This window comes from Zalophus californianus, chromosome X (assembly GCF_009762305.2).
Source record: "Zalophus californianus isolate mZalCal1 chromosome X, mZalCal1.pri.v2, whole genome shotgun sequence".
Taxonomy (NCBI): Eukaryota; Metazoa; Chordata; class Mammalia; order Carnivora; family Otariidae; genus Zalophus; species Zalophus californianus.
The window spans coordinates 120108297-120121582 of NC_045612.1; the positions used below are offsets into that span (position 1 = coordinate 120108297).

The 13286-nt window shown below is 46.5% G+C and overlaps 1 protein-coding gene across 4 annotated transcripts in view; it reads right to left on the reverse strand.

Annotated features, from left to right (window-relative positions):
• The window catches only part of FRMPD4 (FERM and PDZ domain containing 4), a 551594-nt gene that overhangs the window by 5370 nt on the left and 532938 nt on the right, over positions 1–13286 (reverse strand). For all 4 annotated transcript variants that reach the window (XM_027609162.2, XM_027609161.1, XM_027609160.1 and 1 more), the window contains exons 12-16: positions 11243–11332; positions 10536–10718; positions 8046–8184; positions 2223–3287; positions 554–1825 (exon numbers count right to left, since the gene is read on the reverse strand). In XM_027609162.2, coding sequence (XP_027464963.1) covers positions 554–1825; positions 2223–3287; positions 8046–8184; positions 10536–10718; positions 11243–11332 — 2749 coding nt within the window. The remainder of the gene's footprint in view (positions 1–553; positions 1826–2222; positions 3288–8045; positions 8185–10535; positions 10719–11242; positions 11333–13286) is intronic.

Genomic DNA, 13286 nt, shown 5'->3' on the forward strand with positions numbered 1-13286 from the left:
ATACTGCAGAACACATCTCTAAGAGAGTCTTACAGAGTAGGGAGGGATGTTAAGTATTGCTGAAGGGCAAATGATCTTCCCCAACCCCTTTGATCTCCCCGCTACCCTGCTCTATTCTCCTTCCTTGCCCCTCAATGACGAAATGGCAAAAACAGAAATTTGAGGTCTTGAGAGGGACATTAAACTCTTGGGACTCTACGTCATACTGTCCTGTAACCAAAAGTCCTGCTGAACGCTGCTAAAAATCTACATTTAGACTTTAGAAAAAAAAATGTATTGCTCCACCACATTTTGGAAGCCAGCACAGAGCAAGATTCTCAAGAGTGGACGCCATTTCCACTATTGTTCCAGATCTAGGAACTTCAGTGTTCACTAAACACAGGGAAGGGGGATGCAGAATCAATGCTTGATAACCTGGCCACAGTTCTGCAGCCTTTAAACAAAATTTTAACTTTTAGTTTTCTTCCAGACTTTATACTTTTAGGTTTGTCGTAAATCTGGTTTACATGCTTCCGGGGTGTAATGCGAAGCACTAAATCCATCATTGCTGTACCTGTGGTTTCCTTAATCTTGGGGAGTCGATGACATCCATCTCTCAAAGTGCCAAACAGGGGTTCCGCATTAATAGCTGTGTGCAGGGCAGGCACTGTCATCCGTGGACACATCCCTTCCGTCTGGGGGTGTAATTCCTTAAAGGTGGCTCCGTGGGGGGGCAGCCCAGCGGCTCTCTCCTCGGAAGGAACGTAACTCATGCCTTTCCCCGAAGTCTCGGGAATCAGGTGCTTCCCCATAGCGGGGCAGAGTGGGGACTCCACAGGTGCGGCACAGGTGCCACAGCCCGCCTCCACTGACGAGCCTTGGGAGCTCTGTAGAGAAAAATGGCACTCGCCTTGTAACGATGACATCCGCTTGGCCAAGTGGTAGTCACAAAGGCGGGCCACGCTCTCTTCCGCCTCGGGAAGCTTGGAAGGATGGTCACAGGTGGACGGATCAGTATCCTCGGGGTTATCTAAGTCTTTGGCTGAAGATACACAGGTCACGTCAGTTAAGAAGTGGTCCCGTTGGCCAAGTGCGGAAACCTCACCGGCTTCTCCATCAGGAGCGCCTTCGTCCTTCTCTTCCGCCTCCCTTGTCCCCAGACCAGAAGCTCTCGGGAACGTTATCCCCGTTGCCGCTTCCAACCCACTTTGCTCAGTCACCGCCCCCTCAGCGGCCATGTACCATCTTTGGCTGTCCTTGCGAAAGGCAGTTCTTTCCAGGTTAAAAGTGCTTAGGTGTTGACTGTCCCTTGAAGATACAGTACCAAATTTACCTTTGGCTTCCTCCTCTGCCTCGGCCGTTTTGGCCCCCTGCTGCTTTTTCCCTGGCATGTTTGCACTAGGGGCCGCCTTCCCCTCCCCATCGGCCAGCTTGCTTTTCCTTTTGCTGGTGCAGGAATACACCACCGACCCCATGTGCAGTTTGCTAAAGTAGTCGGTGACCGACTTGGTCTCCATGGTTTCGGGCTCCATCTCCATGGGGTCTGGGTGAAGGATCTGCTTGGAAGGCACAACTTTGGGCGGGAGGTCAGTCACTGGGCGGGTGGCCAGGGCGTGGGAGGACTTGGGAGGCAAGCCCCCGGCAGGGGTTTTGGAGGTGGGGAACTCGGTCTGCTCCTCTGCAAGGGGGTGGTATCCTTCGTGAGTGGCCAAGAACATGCGGGAGAGGCTTTCTGACTGCTTCTGTGCTGTGGCCAGTTCAGAGCTCTCAGTCATTTCAGAAGAGTTAGTCTCATTGCCCGAGTCTGACGAAGACTCGGGACTATAAGCCCGCAAGATGGCTACACCTGCATGCCGTAAAAGACAAGAGCCGATTAATGGATGCATCAGAGGCACTAGGAGACACGTAAATGGGACTCGTTATTATAAAACAACAACAACAACAACAACAACAAAAGACAAACAAAAAACCAAGGTTTTCCCTTTGCAGTAAGGACTCTGAGTTTATTGCACAATTGTTCCAGAAATGGGGGGAAATACGTGCCACATATTTAAAAAAACAAAAAAACAAAAAAACGAAGGAAACCACGTACACAGAAAACCCATGATGGTAGTTTCAACACACTTATGAAATGGGACATGCGTGAAATGGAGAACAGCACACAACAGGACTTCAGGGGTAAATGGCTTGAGAGGATGCAATGCATGGTTATCAGTGAATAAATGTAACAATCGTGAAAGAACCTGAATTGTCACTGGTCTGCTGTTCTTCTGACACGGACAGAGCTTCTAGAGCTTCCAGCGTGGAAACCACGGTGTTATCCAGGCCCTTCTCACACTTGCCCTCGGCGCTGGTGGGCACAGCGTCAATGAGGGACACGGGGATCTCATCACTTTGCAGACTCCTGCCTGGCTCCTTGTCCTCGAGGAAGGACGCTGCCTGGCTCTGGGAGTCCTCTTCATCTGAACTATCTCGAAAGCCAGGTGGGGGTGCGGCGATGGCCATGTTCAAGGAACGCAACAGGAAGTCATCCTCATTGTCATCCCCTTCTGGAGGGGGCAGGGATGTGAGGTCAATGATGTCATCGCTTGACCCAGACAGGTTGAGGATGGCTGGCTGGTTCATCTCTCCCACCACGAGGTCCTCCTCACAGCTCACCTCATCTTCGTCCTCCGCGTCATCGGTGTTTTCTGCGTAACAGATGTCGTGCAGGAGGGGCTCCTCTATCCCCTCGGCGGCCTCAAAGTTTTTGACATCACCTATGTTTGCATAAACGGAATTTGCCACAAACTGGATGCTCTCAGCATCAGGAGTGAGATCCAGGCCCTTCATGTCATTGGCACTGCCGATGTAGAGATTCCTCTGCTTCTCCAGCAGTTCCGGGCTCTCCTCCAGTAGTCTATCGTAGCCGAGAGTCGGGGGATTCATGCCATCATCCAAGGCGAGATCTCCGAAAATAAAGGACACTTTAGCTCCTCTCGGAGACTCCTGGGCTTTCTTTAGTGTTTCCGGTCCTGAGAGGGTCAGCAGGGACCGCTGAGCTAGAGTCCTGTAGTCGGCCTCACACGGAGCATCTCCCGGCTGGGTCAGCGGCTGGTTGAGTTCGTCTGGATTATAGGTGCTGTCTATATACAGGTGCCGGTGGTCTTTGGGACACAAGGTGCCGTCCGAAATATCGACCGTCTTCTGTTTTGAATCTATATATGTTATTTGGGCTTCTTGCTCCCCTTCGCCAATAAAGGTGGTCATCTGGGGTATACAGTTCCAATCGGGGCCAAGGAGGTTATGCTTTCCTTTATTTTCAGTTCCTAAGGAGAAAGAATCATGCAAAGACAACGTTACTGTGAGGCCTGGTTTCTTAATTTCATGGCTTGTAGCATCATCACTTTTGTAAATACGGTCATGCAGCCTTCCGGATATGGTACCAGTCGATGGAGGCTTCAGGTGTCAGGATTTCCTGGTTAGGAGAACTGACCTTAACAAAATCGATCCCACACAAAATATAATTGCTATCTGATAAAAAAGAATACCATCCGAGTATGGGGAACTGCAGCTTAACTCCATCTGACCCTTGGTTCTATTATTAGAAGACCTCATTTCCATCTATGAATGGGAATATACAAAATGCCTTTCAAATTCCTTAAAGGCCACAGTCCAATCAGTTGTCATTCCAGAAAATAGATTCCCCTTTTCTCGGTAAAGTGAGATCTGACATCCCCCACTTTGTGGACGAAGATGTTGGACTTTTTCCTCATTGAGTTAAGAGAAAGTCAAGGAACCGCATACTTCCACCACGTATTTTAGGAACTATTGTATAATGTGATAATGTCACAATAAAAATAGTCTAATATATACATACATAAAAATATGATAATATTGTAATGATAGTAGAAAAACCTCTATCCTCAGCCTTTGTATATCCTAGTGAGTGTGAAGACATCCACGCATAAAGCTTAGGATGGATGCTTGCGCGTGTGCGCGCACATGCACACGTGTATGAGTGCATAACGTGGAGCACGTCACAGGTAATGTGCTTCTCTCTACTATTTCTTCTCCCTTTTTAAGATTTTATTTATTTGACAGAGAGACACAGTGAAAGAGGGAACACAAGCAGGGGGAGTGGGAGAGGGAGAAGCAGGCTTCCCGCCGACCGGGGAGCCCGATGCGGGGCTCGATCCCAGGACCCTGGGATCATGACCTGAGCCGAAGGCAGACGCTTGACGACTGAGCCACCCAGGTGCCCCTATTTCTTCTCTTTTCTTTTTTTCCCCCTCTCTGCTATTTCTAAGCATAGTTAACAGTTTGGCTAATTTCAATTTTTACTGGTATCAGGAGAACTCCTGAAGATTTGTTTGATGTTCCTCATGAATTAAAATTGCAAAACCCTAATTTAAAAATCATTGTTTTGGTTGTTCCTCAAGGGTCTTCCAGTAGGGAATTTTGATGTGGAAATTTTGCTCTGACATTTAACAAGACAAGGCGGTGTGTCATTCTGTCAATACTGCTTTGTAGATTCCAGAGGAAACATTCTGAGGAAGTGTTGGGGACACACATTCTCCCATTACTGCCCTCAAATTGCCCCCTGGCCTAGGTCTGGATAATACTGACATCAGATGTACAAGACATATGGGAAGAAAATCAGTTCTACCGAAGATGTTTTTGCTTCCTGCAAGTTATACACATTAAACTCAATGCTGAACGCTGTTCCAAGTCCTTTAGCTAAATGCATATATTTTCACATGAGTGGCAAGTAAAGATACAATTCTGAAGACACTGAGCTACACAAGAACCATATTTACACGTTACCTTATGATAAACAGACCTGTGGGGGTTCAGCATTGTTTTATGAACAATTTCGATTATGACTGGCTGCGTGTGGGGCTGCGTGTGTAGCGCACGCTCGTGTATGTCAGGGGATTGACTTGCTGCGAGACAGCAGTTTAGCAAAGCCAGGACAGAGCTCTGGGTTTAAACTAGTGGCTGGCAAATTTTTCCTGTAAAGGGAGGGCTAGATGGTAGACGTTTTTAGGTTTTGTGGGCCAACTGCTCAGTCGAGCAACCACTCAACTCTGCTGTTGTAACACGGGAGTAGCCACAGCTGACACATAAAGATATGCACGGAGTGGGTTGAACGGGGGCCTCTTCAAAAGATATGTCCACTCTGTGAATAGGACCTTATTTGAAAAAAGAGCCTTTGCAAGTATAATTCAGCTATGGGTCTTGAGATGAGTTCATCCGGATTATCTGTGTGGGCCTTAAATCCAACAACACGTGTCCTTATAGGAGGAAAGCAGAGGGAAATTTAAGCCCCCCAGAAAAGCAGGGAAGGCCGTGTAAAGGTGGAAGCAGAGATAGGAGGTATGCAGCCATAAGGAATGCTGGTGGCCCCTGGAAGTTGGAAGAGGCAAGAAAAGATTCTCCCCTTGAGCCTTTGGAGGAAGTACGGCCCTGCTGCTGCCTAGATTTTGGACCTGTAGCCACCAGAACTGTGAGAGAGTAAGTTGCTGTTACGTTAAGCCCCAGGGTTTGCGATAACCTGTCACGGCAGCTCTAGGAAACAAATACAATGTGCACGGCTGAGTACCAATAAAACTTTGTTTACAAGAACAAGATTTGATCCCTGAGCCATAGTTTGCCAATTTCTGGTTTAGGACAACATGAAAGCTGAACAGATCAGCAGGCTAAAACGGGTTGATTGATACTTCCTCAGATCCTCCTAATGCTCAGAGATGCATAGATATGTGGGTTCAGGGATTCTGAAAGTAACTGAAGGTTCATTTTCAAGATAGGGAAGAAATGGGGGCTTGCTGTTCCTTAGTAGAGATCCTGACTAAGGTCTCTGATCAATTTGAGATAGGAAGAAAACATACACTCCACTCAATCTTGGCTTCCTTCCAGAAGGGTGTACTGACTTGGCTTTTGGAATGATTTGAGAGACACAGAAGGATGTGGGTTAGGAACTGGGGTCTATACCATGGCCCAATCTTGTGGGAGGAGAGTGTGGACCAGGGGTGAACGGGTCCAAACAGACTTCACTCTCTACACTTCTTGGGTGGTGGGGGGGAGTTTCTGAAGAGGAGAGAGAACTTGCAACCATGAGAGGGTGCTGAGCCGCTGGCCGCTGCTCAGCTCAGGTTAACTAGGTGCTCCTTGGAGCATGCCCGCTCTCTCCCTCAGCGCCTGCTGCTTACACGCACGTTCCCCACACCCCCCAGCAAGAGGGAGATACCTGGAGCACAAGCCCTCACCCTCATTCTCAGTGTTACCAAAAGGTTGAAGTTCCATTCTTTCCCGATGGTGATAATAGTGTTCCCCCCTCGAAACCTGATCAAACATTACATTGGGAGTCACTATCAACTGGACGGAATGGAGGCCCTCTTTACTGTGGCTCTTTTTGAAATTGTAGGTTTCCTCTTCTTCCCGCACGTGTACAATCTCAACAGTCTATAGGGAAAAAAGGTTTTATTTTCAAGACCAACTTCAAGGTTTGAAAATAAAAAGCCCAAAACCGGTTTTCCAACACGAAAGCATCGTGTGACACTGCAGAACTGATCTTCAGAATTTCCCAGGCCTGGGCAAAATTGCTCGAAATCTCCTAGCTCGAAAACGTGTGATCCCACAAATGTTCACCACCAGAGCCAGCGCACCCTCGCCACCGCCTTCTTGTTCCTCCTCTGTTTATTTTTGATCATTTGCACGTCTCAGGGTCTTTCCTTGCCTTATGTCTCTCTTCCTTTCTTTTCTCCGTTTCTGTCACCTTCCTTCTCAAGTTCTCCCACTCCTGCTTCCCTGCCCCTTGTTGACTGAAGTCCGGGCATCCTTTTAGGTGTTGTACACAAGTTCCTTCCAAACCCTTCCCTTGCCAGCTAGCTTCTCGATCCCGATTTTACAAACGAAAAAACCCAAACTTAGAGAAATTAAAACAAGACACTTCCAGGTGGGGCTGGATCACGTCCACTTGTAATTCCAAGTTGCCTTCTGGCATGCCTCGTCCATCTCCCTCGTCTTCTCTCAGGCTTCCCTGCTTCCTGTGACCAACTGCTCCCCCCTACCCGGCCATCATCATAAACTGTGCGCGAGCCTATTGGGTTGTGTGTGTCTACAAGTGACAAGATATTTAGGGAATGATGATTTACGTTTTCTGCTAAGTCTGAAAGTGAGAGGATTTTTCCTCCCCCGCCCCTTTCGGAAACGGTGACAATGGAATTTGTTCTTAAGATTTTCCCTTTCTTTTAAGAGAAACCCTGAGTATGGAACCCCCGATTATAATTTTTTCATGGGTCGGCAGCTCTGGCTTGAGGGCTAGTGTCTGTCCATCAGCCACATTTACTGAGTGTCTACTGTAGATGGAAGAAAACAATCAAACACTAAAGAAAATGAATTCTAAAGCAAATGAAAACCGCCCACTCCCAGAGAAGCAGTTAATACTGCAGCCCTCTTTGTCCTCACTTGTGAGTTTTCTTGTCCTGTCAAGTGGCTGAACTTGTTTGAAGCCTTTGCCATCTCGATGCTCCCACTACAGAGCTAAGATGGCTGCTAGGGTTCCTTCTAGAGGCCTGAGTCCAAGTGCTGGGTGATCCCTAAGCCTTCCAGTGGGTCTCAGAGCTCCCAGAATCCTGGGTGTAAGTCTGACATTGAAGGAGGTGCCCAGACATCTAGGCCTAGGGCCCCTTAAGGAGGCAAAAGCCCTAAGGGGGGGGTGCACAACTTCCACCGCGCCTTCCATCATTAATTCTCCGCATCCTGACCTCTGGAAGAGCGAGGCAATAAAAACTCAGTCATAAAGACTGATGCTTAACTACCTTCAGAATAGGAAAATCATTCCCTTTGAAACACGTTCCCCAGCATTTCCAAGTGACAGGTAAAATAGGGTGGAAAAATCGACATTTTCATTAAAATAAATTAGACCATATCAGAATTATTTGAAGGCTTTTGTATTAAATTTGGACATTACATTTTTGTATGAGCACAGTTTTAACTTTTCAAGAAATGTCCTTATTGTTGTCAGGTGGGGTGGGGAAGTGGGGGGCGGGGGTCAGAGCCTCATGAGTTTAGGAAGAGAATACCTGTTTCCTGGGTCCCTGTATTTTTCTTGTTGGCCATGTTAAATATTGACCTCCTGGAATCCACAAGTAGCCGGTAGTAGCCAGCAGTTAAGCAGGCCAGGTTCATGGCATCTGATGATTCCATCAGGAGTGTGATGGGCTACAAAAAAGAGAATATTTTGGTTAAAGCCATCCCTCCTTAATAAGCTCCCTCAGGTGACAACAGTTGCATTGGTGCTTATGAAATATAACAAAGAAAGTTACTGAGCAACCATTTCATTGGAGAAACACAGAAGGTCGGAAGTAACACTGAGAGCCTTACTGAAAAACATTTAGGTGACACCATCTTGAAAACGTAGACATTTTGAATCTTCCCAAGTAATACTGGAATGGGAGAAAAAAAGTAGACATTGGTTCTGTTTCCAAAGAGTTAACATTTTAAAAAAATGAGAGTTAAGGAGGCAGTTACCAAATGTGAACCTGTGAGCTGAAAAATCACAGGAAGATTAAATTTGGGTTCATAGTGAAAATTAGTGTTGAAAAGAAGTAAAAACTCAAGTGGAAATCACGTCTAAGACTGAAGGAAAAGTGTCAAAAAGATCCAGGAAAAGGATGCTTGTAAAAGAAATTGTAAATTCACAGGGGAGCCAAACAGCGATGGGAGTTGAGAAAAGGCCTTGCTAAAACTTTCTGGAAACAACGAGGCTCTCATATATATGACTGGAGACGAGTCTTGGGCATATAGGGAAGAAGTGGTTAGTTGAAGCAATTCTTCTTGAATTAGGAAGGGTAGACTGGCTGGTGTGTTCTTGGTGAGAGAGAGAGAACTTGAGAGGAATAAGGGAGTAACACGAAAGCAGACACCCAGAGGGGCACAGAAATGTCGAGGTGACCAGCTCTTACTTTCACTCCCAGGTATAGGACCCTGGCCACATTTGATGGCCCTGGCTAGTGGAATCTTTTTTTTTTTTTTTTTTAAAGATTTATTTATTTGAGAGAGCGAGAATGGGAGAGAGAGTACACGAGAGGGGAGAGGGTCAGAGGGAGAAGCAGGCTCGTCGCCGAGCAGGGAGCCCGATGCGGGACTCGATCCCGGGACTCCGGGATCATGACCTGAGCCGAAGGCAGTCGCTTACCCAACTGAGCCACCCAGGCGCCCCCCCCCTTTTTTTTTAAGAACTTATTTATTTACGTATTTGAGAGAGAGAGAATGAGAGATAGGGAGCACGAGAGGGAAGAGGGTCAGAGGGAGAAGCAGACTCACTGCTGAGCAGGGAGCCCGATGCGGGACTCGATCCCGGGACTCCAGGATCATGACCTGAGCCGAAGGCAGTCATCTAACCAACTGAGCCACCCAGGCGCCCTGGCTAGTGGAATCTAACATCCCACCAAAAGCCCCCACACTACTTGATAACCTGCCTTTTCTTTCCATTTCAATGGAGGTCTTCCCTCAAGGCATCCCACAGTTCTTTCCTATAAGCAGGAGACCACCAGTAGGGTCTTGCCACCTCCTTCTGTTGGGTCGGATGATCCCGTTATCAGGTGTGTGATGACTGCATCCAAATCATTCTTCTCCCTACTCTTTCTACAAAGGGCCCATTGTTCTTAGCATCTTCGCCCCCGGAGTGGGCCGGGAATCCCAGGTCTACCCTTGCACTTTCATTGCCATGAAGTCAACTGGAGCCCCTGGATCCAGCCCATGAGATGCCGCCAGCCATGGCCACCATGTCTGAGCCCCATACTCTCCCTTCCATGGTCACTTCTTCCCGCTGCAGAGCACACAGAGTCTTTTCAATTTGCTGTGTAGACAGAACCCTCTCCTGTTCTCAGAGCACTCCTCCTGGTTGACACGGTTTCCTTTTCTCCATGGAAACACAGATGTGTTAACATGGCCAAAATCCAATGACTCATCTACTACTGGGACAAGAAGGTAGGTACAGGGGCCCGGGATTATTTCCCATCAACTTCTGTTTCTGGAGGCGAGTTCTGCCCTTTGAGGACAATGTCAGATTGTTGTTTTAAATGGAATGGCCATGACATTCATAGGGGCCAGCTGTTCAGTCAGTACTAATGGCTATAGCACAAAAAGACAGACTGAAATGCTCAGCTTTCCCCAAAGAATAAACACATATGGGCCGAATGGGAGTTCTACACAAAGTTGGGAAAAATCTCCCTGACTCTCTGGACAGGAATATTCTAGAAGGCTAGCAGGGAAAAACCTTCCCACTCTCTATGATTCATGCACTCGGGAGCTACAACGGACCTTAGAAACGAACTCGTTGGCTTTCTCATGTGTAGGTAAAGAAGCTGAGCAACTTTCCCCCAGATCACATGGCTCTTTAGTGAGGACTGGAGCCCTGGGGCCGGAGTTGAGTGATTTTTCTCTGTACCTCCTCACATCTCTGATCCTCTGCCTCGACAGTACAATGCGGACGGCTTTGTAAATACAGCGGCGTTATCACAAATGAGCTGTTCAGATCAAGGCGCCGTGTCAACAGCTGAAAGATTTACCTTCACATCCAGCACGTGCAGCTCCACCCGCACCAAGCTGTCCTCCTCGGTAAACATCTCGATTCTGTTGACGTGGCTGAAGTCGGCTAAAAGAGCCACCAGATTGGTTTTGGTGTTTATGACGTGGCTTATGCCGTATCGGGGCCCAACCAGGAGAGTCACTTCCGAGCGCTTTTCCGCCTGCTGAGAGATGTGGACAAAGCCTAAAAATCCTAGACCTCTAAAACACCATGCAGAGTTGAGCCTGAGAGTCTGTTCTTACAAGATTACATTTCTCCACTTAGAAGAACCAGACATTACAATTGCATCGAGGTGCTGATCAATTATGAATAAGGTAGAAAATAAATGTTATCAGAGCACATATATTCATAATCATGAGACATTTTTAGAAATAAGGACTTTTCTATTTTCTTTTTTAGCATGAAAGCAACTTCTGGCCCAGTGATTTAAAAGAAGGCCATTGTTAGAGTGCATCGATTATCTTGGTTCTTCATATTTCTTTTTCTAGGGCATTCTGCATTGGCGCCATCTAGTTTAACATTTCTTCTGATATTTCCAGACTGTGCTGCAGTCGATTAGAAATGAAGGCTGGAAAAGATTCACAGCTGATTTGCTTTTGTCAAAGGCAGCTCATTCAAGACAGCCTATGGCAGTGACATTCTGCAGGCTTCCGTAGCTCCCAAGAGAAAGCAAGAAAAAGCAATTACCACTAATGTTGCCTTGAACACACGACCCCCATACAGTCGAAGGTCACTGAGGAACTTGAGATAGTGGACCTTGGCTTGCAGTGCAGAGAGCTGAGGAGAGAAAAGAAACCTCAGGTGTTAATTCCAGTGGGTATGGTTCGGTTTCTGCTGGAGACCAGCTAAACACCAGTGGGAACCGGGGTGCTCTCACTGCCAACAGATGGGGCGTGACAAGGAGTGAAAGTAAATTGCTATGCATTTGGTTTCATGATAAAGGGCTGCAACAAGGCATCCAGATTAAAGCCTTTTATCTGGGGGGAAATGCATGGGGGTGGGTGGGTCATAAACATGGATATGCTGGGCCAGGGCACTCAAATGAGAACAAGATGGTAAGATATTCCACTGAAATGTCTGCTCGTTGGAGACTCCAAGAGTCGAGTGGTGCTTTCCAATCACGGGTAGGGACGAAGCGGGTTGTGTATAGGAGACTCACCTATACACAGAGCTTGTGGGAGTCATTTTGAACACACGCCTGCTATCTACATACAGCCCGTGGAAGAGGCTCTCCACACTCATCTCGAGTTTTGTAGAGTTTTTGCAAGTTTTCAGGGAAAGTGAACTTTCTGTGCTCCAATCATTGGGGAAATGTTTGAACTTGCCAGAAGTCCGTTTGATTAGTTCAACTCAAGCACCTTTTGAGTTTCGTGAAGGATATAAAAAATAAAATTTTATCCAGATAAAAATTACCTTTTAAAGACTTAAAAAGGGAGATTCCTACATCCTCAAAGGAGTACTTGGTTGTTAACTACACCTAAATGCATGGCCCTTTATGGCATTGTTAGTTAGCACTGTTCGGCCATCCTCCTTAAACCGAGAGCACTTTGCAAATTGATTTGAAAGCAAACCACTCACTCTTGGCTAGAGAAACTGACCTTTGTAGAAAAACAGAGATAGATAGATCCTAGAGCAGTTAACTGAATTGTTACAAAACTAGTGGGCCATGCCTGGAAAAAAATCCTATCGAGCCAATTGAAAGAAACTAGCTTTGGGCCAGTCAGAACTGAAATTTAAAAAAAAAGAAAATCTTTTTCTTTTTGTAAAGTTTACTTATTTGAGTAATCTTTACCCCCAACGCGGGGCTCGAAATCATGACCACGAGATCAAGAGCCACACACTCTACCCACTGAGCCAGCCCGGCACCCCTACAAAATCTGAGAGATCCTTGACGTTCTGCTAGATTTCTGTGAGCTGAATGCTTACGGAAATGAGGAAGTAAGGCAACAGTGGCTGGAGGGTGGCAAACCTGATTTTACATTTTTAAAAAGCCATGGGGTGAGAAGGGAATAGCAATAAGTATGTTTTAGCCAGTAAAAATGACTTATAACCCAATACCAAGACCAAAGAATTACCCATATAAACAGTGATTTGTATTAGAGCCACCCAAGTTTCTATGGCCAATATCAACCATTAAGTGTTCTCGGGCTGTTACACTGCTTCCAACTTTATAGATCCTGTATTTTTAGGTTCCTCTTTCTGGTTCTTGAAATCCTTTGCTTTTTATTACCTATAAACATAACTCTCCATTCTGACCCACAGTCTATTTTAAAATGTCCTTTCTGTTTCTTCTGATAAAAAAAAAATAAGGGAGACTTTAACACTAACGATGGTGAATGGTAGAAAAAATTTTATCTTCCCTTCGAAAGTAAGATTTAATTCAGTGGTTGTCAACCAGGGGTGATTTTGTTCCCCGGGGCCCATTTGGCAATGCCTAAAAACATTTTTCTATGTCATGATTGAGGGCATCTTGTAGGTAGAGACCAGGGATGCTGCTAAATATCACACAAGGCACAAGACGGCCTCCCTCCCTCTGCCTTCCCCAGCAAAGAATGATTCCAAATGTCAACAAACCAACCCTGGTTTAAATAATGCGGTAGCTGGTCTGCGAGGACCCTTGCTGGCTGCTGTGCATTTAAGACAGTCTGAGTGGTAAGCAAGAGCACGATGGAAATGTACAATTATCTTGCAATTCTGTTCTCTAATCACAAGGTCTCAGTGGCTATGCAAG